Source organism: Alexandromys fortis, unplaced genomic scaffold (assembly GCF_014885135.2).
Source record: "Alexandromys fortis isolate MF-2015 unplaced genomic scaffold, M_Fortis_MF-2015_v1.1 scaffold_268, whole genome shotgun sequence".
NCBI lineage: Eukaryota > Metazoa > Chordata > Mammalia > Rodentia > Cricetidae > Alexandromys > Alexandromys fortis.
Window position 1 is genome coordinate 1510207 of NW_026068141.1, and position 11827 is coordinate 1522033.

The window sequence follows — 11827 nt, forward strand, 5'->3', positions numbered from 1 at the left end:
ACTGTCCCTAACCACAGGCATTACAGTCTCTTTCTCAGAATGAGTGTGTGGGCATAGGGTTGACTAGTGTTCAATGTTCATTTACCACCTAGTTCTTTCTTGTGGTCCTGTGGTTTTGACTGGTTGGCTGTGCTTCCTTTTCCAGTACCTCAGTGACTCACCCCTGCACACACACACAGACACACAGACACACACACACACACACACACACACACACACACACACACACTCCTGCTAACTTAACAAATACTGATGTAGTGCTTATTAGGCTCTAGGCAGCATCCTGAGTGTTTCATAAAAACTCAAACATCATAATGGCCCTGTGAGGATGCATCTTACGGATGTAAAAACCAAGGCCCAGAGAGGCCAAGTAACTTTCTCAATGACTTCCCGCTAGTGAATGGTCCTGCCGGGGTTTGTATCTGTGTACATTGCCCCAGAGTAGTTCATTCATCGATTTAACACATGTGTGGCAGGACCCATGGAAAGGAACCAGACTTGCACAGGGGGGTAGGAGAGGAGAAGAAGTTGTGTCTTCAGGGTGTGAGTGTTATGCCCAGATCACGGAGTCCCACAAAAACCAACTAGGAGACCAAGTCCTGTATGTAAAAGCAAAGAGCCTTTATTCTTATTTAAGTTTGAACTCTGACTCTCCCTCTGTCCAATGTATTGGCACTATTGGAGAGACCCCTGCTCAGCTGGGGTGGGGTTTTTATAATAGCAGAGGTTGGGGTGAGGGATTTCTAAGGTTCAGGACTCCTGATTGGCTGACATTTGTTTAGGGGCATCTTGGTGCAAAGCAATGTGTGTGTGCTGGCAGGTGGTCCTTTCTACAATGGTTGGAACATTAGGCATTTTCTTGGGGTGGTCTGTTACTGGTGGTGCCTGGGTGGTCTCAGTTTGTGGTCTTTCTTGGAACCAGAGTAAACTACAGAGACTCAGGCCTCTATTGAGCTTGTCATGGCTGGGCCCTACATTGAATCTGGACTATTGTCACACTGAGATTACTATTAGTTCACTGTTAGCTTCCTGCCCTGTGCAGGCCAGTCCCTCACAAAATGTCAGTAACACTGGTGAATAAACTACTCAAGAGGGTGTGCAAGCCCGGGAGTCGTCCCAAACTTGGGTTGAGCCCCAGACTTACCATTTTATGACTGTGTTACTTGCAAAGTGACTGTCTCCGTGAGGCTCAGCTCCCACCTCTAAAACACATGCTTGGAGACTGTGCTGGCTAGTTTTATAGCTACTTGACACAAGCTGAAGTCATCTGAGTGGTGGGAACCTGAATTGAGAAAATGCCTCCATAGGATCAGGCTGTAGGTAAGCCTGTAGAGCATTTTCTTAGTGATTAATGGGGGAGGGTCCAGCTCACTGTGGTGGGTCTGTAGTCCTTGATGCAATAAGAAAGCAGGTGAGCAAGCCAGTAAACAGTACATGGCTTCTGCATCAGCTGCTGCCTCTACGTTCCTGCCCTGTTTGAGGAGTTCCTGGTGAACTTCCTTTCATCCTGGTGCTTCATCACAACAGCAATAGACACTAGGAGAGAGACCATGTTGATGAAGATAGGAGGTTTAAGCAGGACAGGCACTTAGGGGGCTTACGTCCCAGCTAAAGCCTGAAATGTTTTTGATTCTGTCCTGGTTTTGAGGCAAGAAATGCTACTAGTATAGAGGATTTTGGTCCCTGGTCTGCTTCCTAACTGGTTCAGATGGAGGGACCTCTGTTTCCTTGGTGATAGCCCCATTATAATTTCTCAGGATTTAAATTACTGTATGAAAAGGCAGAGGTACCTGGCTTTGTTGAGGCCCATTAAGGCATAGCTACTTCCTCCTTCCTCCGGTCAAAATAAAATCTAAATTCTACTTCTGGCCCTTGGAAGAGACCCAAAACATTCCATGGGATTATCTGTTTCTTTTAACCAGCTAGGACTGTCAATCACTTGGCCAAAAGTCCCACCTGTTGAAATCTGAGTCATCGGGAGGAGACGTGCTAAGGAGAGGATACAATTAATTATCTTAATGAGCTAATATACTTTCTCTTCCCAGAAGCCCCTCCCTTGAGGCAGCTGCTGGCCTAGCTTTCACCAGGCACTGTCTGGAGCCCTGTGTGGCCCTGCCCACTATCTGCACCCTAACTCAGTGGGTAACTTTCCCTTGGTTCTTAGGTACTGGCCAAAAGCTTACCGTGTTTTCCAGACACAGGCCTTTTTCATTGGCTCTCTGAAGCTGCCTACCCCTCTTCCTCTTTGCCACCAGGCTGTTTGCGGCTGTCTGTTGTTAAAGGGATCTCTCTCTCTCCCTCTCCTCCACCTCCCTTCTCCCTGGCAGCTGTCAAGATTTACAGCTTACCTGCCCTGTTGTTTCTCTCTTACACTCTAGTAAAGCTCAAGCCTCCTTCTGAGTCCATTTTTCATCACTGAGACTAAGAAGCCTAGCGAGGGAACCCTGGACAGTGTCTGGTTGTCCTGTGGGCCTTGGCTACTCTCCAGATGCAAAGATCCCTTCCTGCCCCAACCAGAGCAGGAGGTAGAAGAAAGCCTGGCCCCGGCTTGCCTGGCCAACCCTTTCCTGTCTCCTGAGGGCAGAGAAGAAAAGGCCCTGGATACTGTCGCAGTTGGTCCCCCCCCCCCATGTCACCTGTCTCTCCATCCAGGCCCAAGGCCAAAGGCTGTTAACCTTCCTTCACCTCCAGCTCTCGGGCTGCTGGCAAAGCCCCCTTGCCTCAGCGCACTCCTGCGCCTTCCTTGTTACCTAGAGGGAGAGAGGGTCTGCAGCTGTTCCTACCTGCCTCTCTTCCTTCCTCTTTTAATTTAACTTAATCACACAATTGTGTGTAGATGCTTGCATGTCTCCGTGTGTATATGGATGTGAAGCCTGACTTTGATGCTGGCTTTCATCCTCAATTGCTTTCTACCATTTTGTTTTGCTCTGGTTTTTTGTTTGTTTGTTTTGTTTTGTTTTTCGAGGCAGGGTTTCTCTGTGTAGGCCTCGCTGTCCTGGAACTCTCACTGTAGACCAGGTTGGTCTTGAACTCACAGAGAGCCACCTACCTCTGCCTCCCTCGAGTTAGGATTAAAGGTGTGCACTGCTGCTGTCCTGATTCTACCTTATTTTTTGAGGTAAGTCTCACACTGAGTGTGGAGCTCATAGATTAAGCTAGTCTGGCTGGCTCTGAGCACCAGGGATCCTCCTGTCTCTGCCAAGTGTGTGAATGAGAGGCGGTGCTGCAGGATCAGGCTCTATGTGGGCCCGGGAGAGCTGAACCTAGTTTTTCCTGCTTGCAACACTAGTTCTTTACCGTTCAAGCCATCATCATCCCAGCAGATCTGTTGGCTGCACCAGGTTTCTTGAGGAAGCATCTTGCTCCCGTTCTGCCATGTAGGTGCACAGTCTAAGACGGGTCAGCCAGAATACTCAGGACATTCCGTCTTCCTGGTGATAGCAATTGGTTCAAAACTGGTTACTGGAGCTAAGGCAGAATAATCAAGAGTCTCAGGAACCTCTCTTGGGACTGTTAGGAGAAAGACATTATCCTGTCAAATAGGAATGGGCCAGGGGGCAGTGTGAACCTGGAGGTACTCAAGTCCTGGGAGGGAGAGGGAATGAATAGGAATTTGGATGTAGCCATATCTGTCCTCTGATTTTCAACTTCTTTGTCAAAGTGACCTTGGATGTCTGTCTCTTGCATTGGAAATGAACCTGGTTTCTTCAGGGGCTCCCTATTCAGAGGTGAAACCCCTACTTGAAGGCTTGCTGCGCAGATCAAATGAGAAGCTGACGTAAGTGAGAATATTTCCAGGCTGTATATGGAAAAGTGGTACTGAGCGATCAACAAAGCTTTAACGCAGGAACACGTTCCCTGTCTGGGGTGGGTCAGCAGTCGGCTTCTATCTGCAAGGCTCTAGAGAGTGGACTTACAGCTTTGGCCTGGGGATGGAGGAGTTGTTTGAAGTATAAATTCTTGCGCTCTCAGTCTCTAAGCCTTGGTGTTGTTTGCCAAGGATGCGGTGCCCTTGCATTGGTGCAGAGCTGTTTCTTATGTGATTGATGAAAGATTTACGGTGAGTGACCCTGGCAGGTCCCGTGGGTAAGGGTCAGACAAATACGCCATGAAGAGAGAGCTTGAGGATGGAGAGTTTATTTAGTGGGTGTTGGGAGGGTATGGGAAGGTGGGGGGTATGGGGAAGAGAGAAAGAAAAATAGAGAGATGGGGGTGGAGATGAGAGAGAAAAAGGGGTGGGGGAGAGAGACAGAAAGCTGCCTCTTCAGAAGAACAGAGGGCTGAGAGCAAGAAAAGGGAAGGGAGCAGAGGTCAGCTTGCCTGGTGGGAAGGGGAAGATCAGGAGTGGGCAGAGCTCATCTCTTAAAGGGACAGGGTACTGACAGGGAAGGCCAGCAAAATCGTAACAATTGGCCCATTTTAGAACAGGCCAGAGGGGTACAGAGGAGGGATTGAATTCTGATACCTGTAGGCAGCTAAACTGTATTTTCTCTGGGAACCCTTGGTTATGCCTCACTGTGGTCTTGCTATTTCTGGACTTCTTCCCTTGAATGGAAACTGTTGCTCACCTCAGAACTTCAGCATGTAATTGTGCCTTCATTCTCCTGAGAAGTCACAGCACACACAGGAAGCAGTTTTGGCTCTTGGCAGACACTGTACCTGGCCATTCCATTCCACACGTCTTGCTCTTTGTTTGCCTATTATAAAACTCCATTCCCCAAGCTCCTTTGCAGTTAAGGGAGGCCATGTATACAGTCTGGCAGAAGAGCAGTATATGTGTGTCTGTGGGGCTGTCTGCTCTTTCCTCAGCCTTTCCACACTTGGAGCAAGGGGCCTGGGGGGTGACACACAGATAAAGCCATCAGAAGGTCTGACTGAAGAGCCCACTCCTCATGACATGCGTCCTCATGACTGGCATCTCCACCTAAGTACTTCCTGCCATTTGAGAAAGAACTCCCTCCCATCCTCTCTTTTGATGAAATCTTTCATGTGTGGTGCTTTCTGTCATATGCAACTAAATGTAATCCTGACACAGGAAGCTGGAACATGCCGTCCATCATTCCCTCTACAGTGCTCGTGAGCTACCCATGATCGAGGACCACAGTGACAGATCGGAACCTAGAGTGTACAGCTTCTAGCGGGTCAGCTCGTTTCCCTGCTTATAGGAAGAAGCAAAGCCCATCATGGATGCTGTGAGTGACAAGCTCTCAGCTTACAAAGTGCTCCAGCATGGGCTGTTGTTCCCCCTCTCCCTCCTCAGCTCATGCAAGATCTAGGGGACTCCTTGGGCCTCTGCTTCTCCTTTTGCACCATCTCCTTCCTCTCAGGGTTGTTTTTAAAGATTTAAGCAAGAAAGACAAACAAGTGGATTTTGTGGCTTTCAGTCCTTGGCTTCTCAGGTAGACTGGGTTGTGTAATTTAACTGGTGCCCCCACCCAATTTTCCACTGCCCCAATGGGTTTCTGCTTCCTCTTAGTGAATCTTGAGCAAACCATGACAGTCCTGAGCTTCAACCTTCTTTCTCTGTAAATGGAGATGACAATAATGGCTTCACAAGGCTACTGGGAATCTGTAATCTAAAAAATAGATTATAGATACATAGTACATATATAAAAATATTATTGTTATTTTCATTATTTCAATACTTAACGGAAACCTGGCACTGAGCAGGTACAGGGCATGGAGGTAACCCTGCTCAGGTAGGGAAGAAAAGAAGGGGCAGTGGAGAGCTAATGCTGAGGTCCCTGAAGGCTGGATGCCCACATGAACCTGCTCTTGCTGTCCTCAGAGCAGTTGTTGCAGAAATGGAATGAGTAAACCCGTTTTCTGGTGGGGAAACTGAGGCCCACAAAAGTCAGTTGAAGGCTTCAGGTAGTAAGAGTGGAGACTGGGGTTTGGGACCAAGATTTGAAGAGATCTGAAGCTGACTACAGAACTTTCTGTGGGGCGGGGTGGGGCTGGGCTCAGGAATGATTCAGGTGAGAGTCAGCTTGGGATTTCCAAACACTGGGTGGGACCCAGCTGGGTGAGACCTCCCCAGTGACATTCAGATGTGGGCCCTAGGTAGACAGGAGGGCGTGTAGCTGGTGTGGGGCAGGAGGTGGGGCCCTCGGAGAGACAAAGTCTTGTCACTGGGTAGGAAAGCGGTTCTTGCTGCCTTGGCTTGGAAGAGCTCTGGCCCGTGGTGGAGCTGAACCTGTGGGACTGTCAGGGGTGTTAACTGGTAGGCTCAGTGGGAACTGAGGTAGCAACAACTGTTGGGAGTTGCTCCAGCAGAGGGCACACTGGCAAACATGACTGTGGCCTCCTCAGGCACATGATTTTTTTCTATATAATTATTTAAATGTTTTTTGTTTTAAATTATGTTGTCTAAATTATGGTGTTTACAGAGGACAGAAGAGGGAGTTAGCTTCCCTGGGACTGGAGTTACAGATGGTTGTGAGCCACCATGTGGGTACTAGGAACTGAACCAGTGCTCCTAACTGCCAGGCCCCCTCTGCGTCCTTTTTCTGGAACATTCACACAGTCAGCAACCCTTTCCTAATCCAAGTATCCAGCCTCTTGTGCCATTTTTCAGCCAGTCACACCTTGTGATTGGGTGTAGGGAGGCCACGGTGACCAAGACAGTGGCAGCTCAGGGGCGAGAGAGGACAGTGCAGGGAAGAGCGTCCTCCAGGAGGGAATGAAAGCCATGCCACGGATCAGCCACCCTCCACACTGTCCACATCGAGGACATTGGCTTTGGAGCAGAGGGCCAGGAAAGGCGGCCCTGACCTGTGATCCTTCTAGCAGAATAAGGATGAGGGCTAGTCTGGATGTCTCCCAAGCTGGGTATATACCTGCAACTTCCTTTGTAGTGGACCAAATTCAAGCTCTACTTGTTCCAGCTGACTGCGCATCCTGAGTGTTAGCCCTGGCAGGATCTAAAAAAGCTCCACCTCTCTAGCCCATACTCCAGTGTCGACTGCTGAGAACTGGCACTTCAACCACCATTCTCTTGTCTCCATCCCTGGAGGCTTGGATTGGCACCCCAGCTGGTCTTTTGGCCTCTGGATTCTCCACTGCATCCGTCCTTCATCAATTCCACACTCCCATTGCGTCTCCTTCGCTGTATCCACCTTTGAATTCCATGATTGGTCATAGAGCAAGGTTATAGTAAGGGCTCATTTGCTCTCTAGTGGTGAGAGACCCGTCCTCATTAACCCCTGGTCTGATTACCCTGGTGTTCAAATGCGAAGCAGGCCCTAGAGGCTCCTCAATGATCAGAGCAAAGAAGGGAGACTTTACCTTAATTTCCTGATTCCCAGGCTAAGTCTCCTCCCTCTGACACCAAGGTTGAGCTAGTTAGTGTTTGTTGTCTTCACTAAGGGAGATGGAGGTCGGGGCTACAGGTGTGGTTACTCCCTGGGTCTAGGCCCAGGGTGAGGGCGGGCCTGGGAGTAGAGGACTGAGGCTCATGCCAGCTCTTCTTTCATTTCTGGATCACCAGAAGGTCCCTTTCCTCTGGGCAAAGGAACCTCAACTTCCCTCCCAGACCTCATTATTTTTGCTGACACTCACTTGACTCAGGGCTCCTTGTCCTGCTGGGTGGTTAGCAGGGGCCCTGCCTCTGGGATGCAGAGAAGGCTGAAGCTCATCTCAGTGTCCTGGAGCTCCAGTCCCTCCCCTGGTCTGCCCTGGCTTGCTCTGTCTCCCTAGAGCAGTTGGCTTTTGTCCCAGTAGAGCATGGGAACAGTTCTTTGGAAGGGCATCCTGGCAGATCTCACCTTTCCCACCTGGTGTGGTTCCTTCCCTGTACCCAGAGATGCCTGACAGTCAGCACAAGGCTGCATGGGCCCTTCCACCAAGCCTTCACATTGGGTCTGGGCACAGGGTAGCTAGGTGTGCTGGGAAAACCGAAGGAAGGAGCTTACAAATGATAGGACCTGGGACTTTGCTCCTATATCTCTTTCTCCTAAGCTCAGTTTCTCCAGCTGTGAAAGAGTCAAAAGCTGAGATTCTCTAAGGCTGGCTGACAGCCACCCAGATGGGGGATGACAAGCGGCCAGCCCTGGAGTTTTGTCTTCTGACCACAGAGCAACCACTGCATATGAGATCTGTGTAGTGTCTAGGGTGGTCTTACATGCCCACTGATAAGTACACGGAAGACCAGCAAGGATAAGTGTGTACCTCGTCTAGGGTGACCCAGATGGCAGATTGTGCAATCAGAATCTAAGCTACAGTCCTTCATCTCTGGCAGGCAGAATCCAGGCAGGGAGGGAGGTGGTCCTGCTGGCTCTGTGCAGGACCCTGTGTGCAGACAGGGATGGGGGTGCTGGGCTTCTTACTTCCTTTCTCCTGGTCATCTGCAAAGGGGTTCAAATCCACCTCTTCCAGCATTTGTTCTGTCCCTAAGTCCTGTCCTGTCCTCTGTAATGCCTGTCCTCAGCGATTCTCAGTTTCCTATATACCAAAGGAAACATTTCTAACACTTTCAAAAGGTTGTGCACCTAAAGGATCTTGAGTGACAGTCTTATGGGTCACTACGCAGTAATTAATAAAATTTTGTCTTGGCCAAGGCCCGAGCAGAAGTCAGCGAGCGGGCGGGTGGTATCGAGGTGACAACTGGAGGGAGGAGTGGGGGTGGAGCCATGGGGATGGGTGGGAGGGGACCGGCCAGTGCTGGGGCAGTGCTGGAGTTGCACTCGAGAGCCAGCCGTCCGCTTTAACATCCATCAACTCCCAGAGCCATGAGCCGTGAGTCCGACTCCGGTGCCCCCACGCACCCGGGAATCCGGTGGCCTGCAGGCGGAGCCTTGAATGCCAGGCTCAAATTGTGTCTACTCTGCAGGAAGGAGTCTCTCGCTCCAGTTTTCACTGTTGCTGCTCCTGCTGCTGCTGCCACCCCTGGTCCTCCTCGCAGATCCTGGCGTGCTCTCACCGGGTAGGCAACCCCTCTCCAATGCCCATGTTGATCCCGAGTCCTGTGCTGTTGACTTGGTCCATCTCTCTCTTCTCCCTTCCAGAAGGCCCCACTTCCCCTTTCTGCTCGCGGTGCTGGGAGTGCGGTGTTGAGTTTGTGAGATGGGGCTCCCTGGAGAACTCCAGGGGAGTAGCGGAGGCCAGGTCCTACCTAGGGTCTCTCTGGCGCCCAGCCAACTGAGATCGGAGCCGGCAGGGGGAGTAGGGACGGTTCTTTAACTTCACCTGTTCTGGGCTCCGACTTTCCAATCAGCCTCCAAACCCCTTCTCCCACAAAAGCAGGCAGTTTCCTGTGGGGGCTCTTTCGGGGAGGAAGCGGCAGGGGCCAAGGGAAAGGCAGACTGGACAATGAGTTCCCATTTTTCAGCCTCTAACGCTCAACCTCCCCTCATTGGTAGAGAGAGGGGCTGGGGTGGGACGCCAGCATCCTGGGAATAGAGAGGTGGACACACACTGATGAGGAAACCGAGGCTCAGTAGTAGGTGTGAACTCAGAACTAGTCTAATCCAGAACTTCCTAAAACACGCAATGACCCGGAGACCCTTCTAGTTTGATCGTGAACGGGACCAAAAGTCAGGTCCCCTGAAGTTCTGTCCTTGATTCCTCCTCCAGGCCAGTACCAGGTTCCAGGAAAGAAAAAAATTCACCCTTCCACCTCAGCCCCTCTCCCCTCCCCCCTCCTACTTTTTCTTCCTCTCTCTCGTCTTAGTTTGGATGCAGGGAAGGGAGGAAGTGGGAGTTCCGACTTTCTGCTGGATGAGGCTGGGACTTGGAGCTCCTAGGAGGGAAGAGCAGAATCTCAGTGGATGGGGAGTGGGGCAAGCTTCCTGGGGGAGAGGGTTTGTTTGTGCGAGGAGAATTAGGGAAACCTGAGCAAGGACGGAGATAGCCACCTCCCCACAAGCCTGGGTTTTGGGAGGGCACGTTTCTGACCCCACACTCTAGCTTACCGAGTTCAACTCTGGTGGATTTTTCTTTGGTGCTCACAGAGGCCTGCAGGGCAGATGTGTTAGACCTACTTCATAGAACAGAACTCCGAGATGCCCAGGCAGTGGGGTGACTTGTTGGGGATCGCAGTGAGCTGGCTATGCTGGTCCTGGGCCTGAACTATCAATGTCAGGATGAGTCCAGCTCTCATCTGACCTCATCTGGGCCCTTGAGTACCTGGTGCCGGCTCACCTGTCTTCCTTGCTTATCATGCCCGGGAAGGAGGGGTTGGAGTTTAGCTTGGAGGGCAAGGGTCTGCCGGGAAATCCACAGTGCTCAACATCCAATCCCTGGGTTTGGCTCTCTTTGGCCACAGAGCAGGCATGACCTGGTGACCAGAACTGCACAGAGCACCCGAGCCGTGATCTGAGCCATAGCATCTCTTCTGTGTATGCTCATAGTGGAATGTTTGCATTCCACGGGCTTCTTCTGTGCCAGCCTTTGGCTGTGACCCTGACGACACAGAGCCCAGTGGAGCTCACAGTCTGATGTGAGGAGATATAGGTGTGCAGGGCACACTGGAGCTCACAGTCTGATGTGGAGTGTTGTAGGTGTGCAGGGCACACTGGAGCTCACAGTCTGATGTGAAGTGTTGTAGGTGTGCAGGGCACACTGGAGCTCACAGTCTGATGGAGGAGACAGATGCCAAGGGATTGTTACATAAGGAGGCGATCAAGGGCAATGGCTAAGGATGAGAGAAGCAAAGGACATCAAGGAGGGAAGATCTGTCCACATGGGAAAAATAGGGGGGTTTCCTGAAGGAGATGGCATTTATTTCAATGAGACTTTGAAGGAAAGGAAGTGGTGGGGGTGGGAGACTGCTTCTGCTGGCGTTCTGTGAGGGTCTTTCTGACAGAAGGCAGTAGGGAGTGGTACGGCAGGCAGGTGTTGGACAGGAGAGCTTGTGAATACAGGTCCCTGGGGATGTGACAATAAGGAACAATTCTGGGGTGAGCCTGGAGACCAAGAAGCCTGACATAGACCCCTGCAAGGGTTAAGGATAGGACAGGACAGGTGGGTGCCTGCCTGATCCCAAGTCTGCTGTAAATAGAGGCTCAAATTGCTTGGGCACCTGCTTGGAGTGCAAGGCTACAGACAGTTTGTGGGAAGGAGGCCTCTGCCATGGATTGGGGAAAGGTAGTGCCCTGTTTGGAGCTCAAGACTGTGCTGGGGACCCACAGTCTTCAAATGCTTCCTTCCATAACATGTGCATGTATGTGTGCGTACAGGTGTGTGTGTGTGTGTGTGTCTAATGCAGCCCTGGCTGTCCTGGAACTCACTGTCTAAACCAGGCTGGCCTTAAACTCACAGAGATTCACCTGTTTCTGCCTCCTGATTGCTGGGATTAAAGACGTGTGCTTTAGGGAGGTGGTGGCGCGCACCTTTAATCCCAGAACTCAGAAGGCAGATGCAGGTGGATCTCTGTGAGTTCGAGGCCAGCTTGGTCTACAGAACAAGTTCTAGGACAGGCTCCAAACCTACAGAGAAACCCTGTCTCAAAAAACAAACAACAGGGGTCTGGAGAGATGGCTCAGTGGTTAAGAGCATTGCCTGCTCTTCCAAAGGTCCTGAGTTCAATTCCTGGCAACCACATGGTGGCTCACAACCATCTGTAAAGAGGCCTGGTGCCCTCTTCCGGCCTGCAGGCATACACACAGACAGAATATTGTATACATAATAGATAAATAAAATAAATATTTAAAAAAACAAACAGCAACAACAAAATCCAAAAACAAACAAACAAGTCACCAACATTTTGCTGGGTGTTGGTGGCACATGCCTTTAATACCAGTACTCGGGAGGCAGATGCAGGTTGATCTCTGTGAGTTCGAGGCCAGCCTGGTCTACAAAGTGAGTTCCAGGACAACTATGACTGTTA

At 50.8% G+C, this 11827-nt stretch overlaps 1 protein-coding gene across 2 annotated transcripts in view; it reads left to right on the top strand.

The window, feature by feature from the left end:
• The first annotated feature begins 6800 nt into the window (after positions 1-6800).
• The window catches only part of Ptgs1 (prostaglandin-endoperoxide synthase 1), a 23840-nt gene continuing 18813 nt past the window's right edge, over positions 6801-11827 (top strand). Inside the window, exons 1-2 of one of the 2 annotated variants that reach the window (XM_050126816.1) lie at positions 6801-6831; positions 8831-8923. In XM_050126816.1, coding sequence (XP_049982773.1) covers positions 6816-6831; positions 8831-8923 — 109 coding nt within the window. In that variant the 5' untranslated portion in view covers positions 6801-6815. Of the gene's footprint in view, positions 6832-8647; positions 8737-8830; positions 8924-11827 lie in introns of those variants that run through there. The other variant, XM_050126817.1, reaches the window with a different exon arrangement.